This window comes from Triticum urartu, chromosome 5 (assembly GCF_003073215.2).
Source record: "Triticum urartu cultivar G1812 chromosome 5, Tu2.1, whole genome shotgun sequence".
Taxonomy (NCBI): domain Eukaryota; kingdom Viridiplantae; phylum Streptophyta; class Magnoliopsida; order Poales; family Poaceae; genus Triticum; species Triticum urartu.
In genome coordinates, this window is record NC_053026.1 from 468,784,126 (window position 1) to 468,787,999 (window position 3,874).

Sequence of the window (3,874 nt, forward strand, 5' to 3'; positions counted from 1 at the left end):
TTTTGTTTCTCATTTTTCTGTCAAGCGTGACGTGCGCTCGGCCTTTTTTTTCTCAGTGCTCTACCAAGTGCGACCCACATGTGCTGATGAGGGGGCTTCTGTGCAATTAAGAACAAAGCAGGGGTGTTTCTGTAAAGAAAATGGTTCCAGTCGTGCAATCCGTCCGGATACGGATAAAGTGACTGTATTTACATGAAAACGAAAACGTAAGTTGGATGACCATAAATTCGTATTTTCATAATTTTAACACAAAACTAAACATCCAACGTAAGTTCTATGATGTTCTTGTGATATTACCTCATTAACCCCTGCGTTCCACTGTGTCAGGTCCGAGTCGACCGAGGTCTGAAGCGTCTCGGCCCCCTGCCACCCTCTTCCCCCTTCTTCTGTGGATAAAGGATAAGAAATCTGCACACGAAGAAGAAGAAGAAGCGCGCACACCGAGCGAGCGGCGGCAACACGGAGCCCGTCCATGGCGTCCCTCTCCCCCTCCCTCCACCTCCCTTGGTACCGCTTACTTTCTATACCCCTCATCGATGTCTTCACAGACGAGTCTATCTGTTTCTTCGCCACTTTCTTCGATTTGGTTCCCTCTGTTGAAATGCACGGAGCGCCGTGGTTCCACCCGCGCAGGCGGTCCTGGACGGATCACCCGCAATCGTATTCGTTGTAGGCTGCAGTTATCTTGTCGCTTCGCCGAGAATAAGTAGTTCTCGATTCCGATGCTATTGGCTTAGGGACTGCCAATAGGCTGTGTAAGTAGATTGGTTACCAAGTAGTACTAGTAAGTTCAGGCTTCTCGGACGCTTAGAAATCAGGAGACACGTAATCGTGTGGGGACTTTGCTCATTGTGTTAGTACTAGGATTGTGGCTGTGGATGGGGCACTACTGTCCTGCTACTTAGTTCAATGTGCCAATGCCTTGGGTATACTAATAGTACTCCCACATTTTGACTTGCGTCCATAGGCCGGTAATCCGCCTACAATATGCATCTATCATTTAGCATCCCAAATCTTTGTATCCGCAAAATGGTGTGGATCATGAAGTTATTCATCATAGGACCGTTCTGGAACAACCTCATTACCGTGTATACAGATATTGATATCCCAGATTCGTGGGTTGCAAAGTCACCTCCAGGTTGTTTTATTATTGAAGGTCTAGCTTTCCAAAAGCTTTAAATGAAGTATTGCCTTATCATGCTACTGATAAGCTGAGCTCCAAACAAGGAGTGGATTTTGTGCAGAACTGAAACAAGTGTCTTTAATATCTTATTTTGTTACTACCGAGCAAGAAAAGCGGAGTGGTACTCATGCTAGGTGAATGGTTCAGGGTCATGTTTTTAGCTACCGGTTTTTAGATTTTGTAGCTTATATCATTTTGTCTTTGGGTCTCACTAAAAATAGTCCTGCTGAGCATTCATGATTTTATCTGTATTTCGCTTTACTAATGTGTCTGCAGCGAAAGTAACATGTTCTTATTTTTGACGTAAGGGCTTGTGCTTTTCTATGCAAAATACATAATATTTTACCGAATCTTATTTTTGTGGGAAATAAAACAGCAATTCAAGAATTGGCTTCCTTGGGAAGTCACAAGGCATACTTCTTCGTGTTATCCCTGCTGGCAGAGTTGGTTTCATTAGAAAAACAGTGGAATGCAAGGAATCTAGAATCGGAAAGAAGCCGATTGAAGTTCCATCAAATGTTACTCTAACACTAGAGGAGCAGTTTGTCAAAGCTAAGGGTCCACTAGGAGAGTTGACATTAAACTATCCCGCCGAAGTAAAAGTTGTGAAAGAAGAGACTGGCAAATTGAGAGTATTCAAGACTGTGGAAACCAAAAGGGCGAATCAGATGCATGGCCTTTTCAGGTAAAACTGACAACAGAAACTGCAAAATGAGTTTGCTTATTTCACTGTCATTGCGTCACTGCTCAGTATGTTTGTTCCATATCTTTTCTTGTATACCCGAAGTGAGTACTAACTTGTGATGCCTGCTCTTGTCACAATTCACATATATTAGCCATCACTTCTTGCACTCAAGAGCGGCAGTATGAAAAAATTAATTAATTACACTGTGATACCACCAGTGCCTGAAAATGAAGTTCTATCACATATGCTATTTGCACAACCTTTTACTCTTACTAGCTCCTACAAGATTCTAGATTCCAGAAAGCAATGTTTAAATTCTTTGGGAGACATCCTGTCTCACCAATCATAAATGTAGGTGGTCATCTTGCTTTATTTAGCTCTAAAATTGTTCAATGTAGGTGGGGAAGAAACAGAGAGGGCTTTTGTAACATGTCTGCAAAAGATTTGGATAGAAGTATTTATTTCCTACATTTGGTACCCTGTTGTCTATTCATACCAAGGCAAACAAATCTAGTTTAGGTGGGGAACTAAATAAATGGAAAAGAAAGATATAATTTTTGTGAAGTGTCAAGGGATTTGCCACTACAACTATTTTTTTTTGCATGATGGTAGATTGATATAAGACCAAATTCTATCTCCTTCACTGTTTGTGAACATGGATCGATCCCTTGACCCTTGACTCCTTGAGTCAAGCTTTAGACAACCCTTGACTCCTTGAGTCAAGCTTTAGACAACCCTTTCGGCCTCCTTTGATTCATAGGATAGGAATAGGAATTTCATAGGAAGTGAGATGACATGCATCTCAATTCCTATAGAGAAAGAGATGCCACTTGATGCATAGGATAGGAATTTTTTCCATTGAGTGTAAGCTAATGTTTTTTTTTTCTTTGAAATGTGAAGGGTTGGATCCTATCCTACATAGGAATAGGAATCCATTCCTACAAACCAAAGGGCATCATAGGATTTTTTTTTCCTTTGAAAATTCTATCATATGGAATTCCTACAAGATCCCTACAAACCAAAGGAGGCCTTCCTTTTTTTTCCCTGTCACTGGTACCTAAATTTGCTGTCGTTAATCATAAGAGCATAATGTTCTTGTACAGAAGCAGAATGATGTTTGCACATTCATTCGCTAACTAAATAAAAGTAACTATTGGTTGGTTGGATTAGATCAATCATCTCGAAGTTGTTCTAAAAACACGGTTGCAAATTGTTGTTAATGCAGAACCCTGACGGACAACATCATCGTGGGGGTGTCAAAAGGATTTGACAAGAGGCTTCAGTTAGTGGGGGTTGGGTACCGTGCGACGGTGGAGGGCAAAGACCTGGTGATGAACCTGGGATTCTCGCACCCTGTCCGGATGGCTGTCCCAGAAGGACTTCAAGTCAAGGTGGAGGAGAACACGAGAATCATCGTGAGTGGGTACGACAAGAGCGAAATCGGCCAGTTTGCTGCCACCATAAAGAAGTGGAGGCCTCCGGAGCCATACAAGGGGAAGGGTATCCGGTACCAGGACGAGATTGTCAGGAGGAAGGAGGGCAAAGCTGGGAAGAAGAAATAGAAGGCTGTTTATTTATTTGTTTGCATTTCTTACGTACTTTTGTTCTGTTTTCCCTCTGTAATCCGCCATCTTCCGAGTACTACCATGTTCTTTAAGCCTTGCACAATTTGTAGAGAAAAATGTCACAGTTTACGTCATGGCGATGTGTAACGCCCTCGATGCGGCTATAGCTTCCACGTGTCGAGGCATGACTTAGAAACATAACCGTATTAAAAGCAATGTCGCAAGTTAGGCAATCATCACAACATCCCATGTAATATAAATAATAAAGGGGAGATACATAGTTGGCTTACACTCGCTACGTCACACAAAGTACATAAATAGCATTATAACATTCAAACATTCATGGCCCGACTACGGCGCCAAAATAAAAGATAACCCAACATGCGACACGGTCCCGATCACCCCCAACTGGGCACCACTACTGACCATCAGGGAAAGACA

At 42.3% G+C, this 3,874-nt stretch overlaps 1 protein-coding gene across 1 annotated transcript; it reads left to right on the forward strand.

The window, feature by feature from the left end:
- The first annotated feature begins 294 nt into the window (after window positions 1–294).
- LOC125509908 (50S ribosomal protein L6, chloroplastic) lies at window positions 295–3,567 on the forward strand. Its single transcript, XM_048674939.1, has 3 exons — window positions 295–507; window positions 1,560–1,868; window positions 3,094–3,567. Exons 1-3 carry the CDS (start codon window positions 473–475, stop codon window positions 3,428–3,430), a joined length of 681 nt encoding a protein of 226 aa, XP_048530896.1. The 5' UTR covers window positions 295–472; the 3' UTR covers window positions 3,431–3,567.
- Window positions 3,568–3,874: the final 307 nt, after the last annotated feature.

Excerpts from the sequence above, each read along its gene's own strand:
- LOC125509908 (XM_048674939.1), top strand. The coding sequence starts at position 473 with ATGGCGTCCCTCTCCCCCTCCCTCCACCTCCCTTG. Across the intron at positions 508-1,559 it reads CCCTCCCTCCACCTCCCTTG|CAATTCAAGAATTGGCTTCC; the intron begins GTACCGCTTACT and ends GAAATAAAACAG. Across the intron at positions 1,869-3,093 it reads CAGATGCATGGCCTTTTCAG|AACCCTGACGGACAACATCA; the intron begins GTAAAACTGACA and ends TTGTTAATGCAG.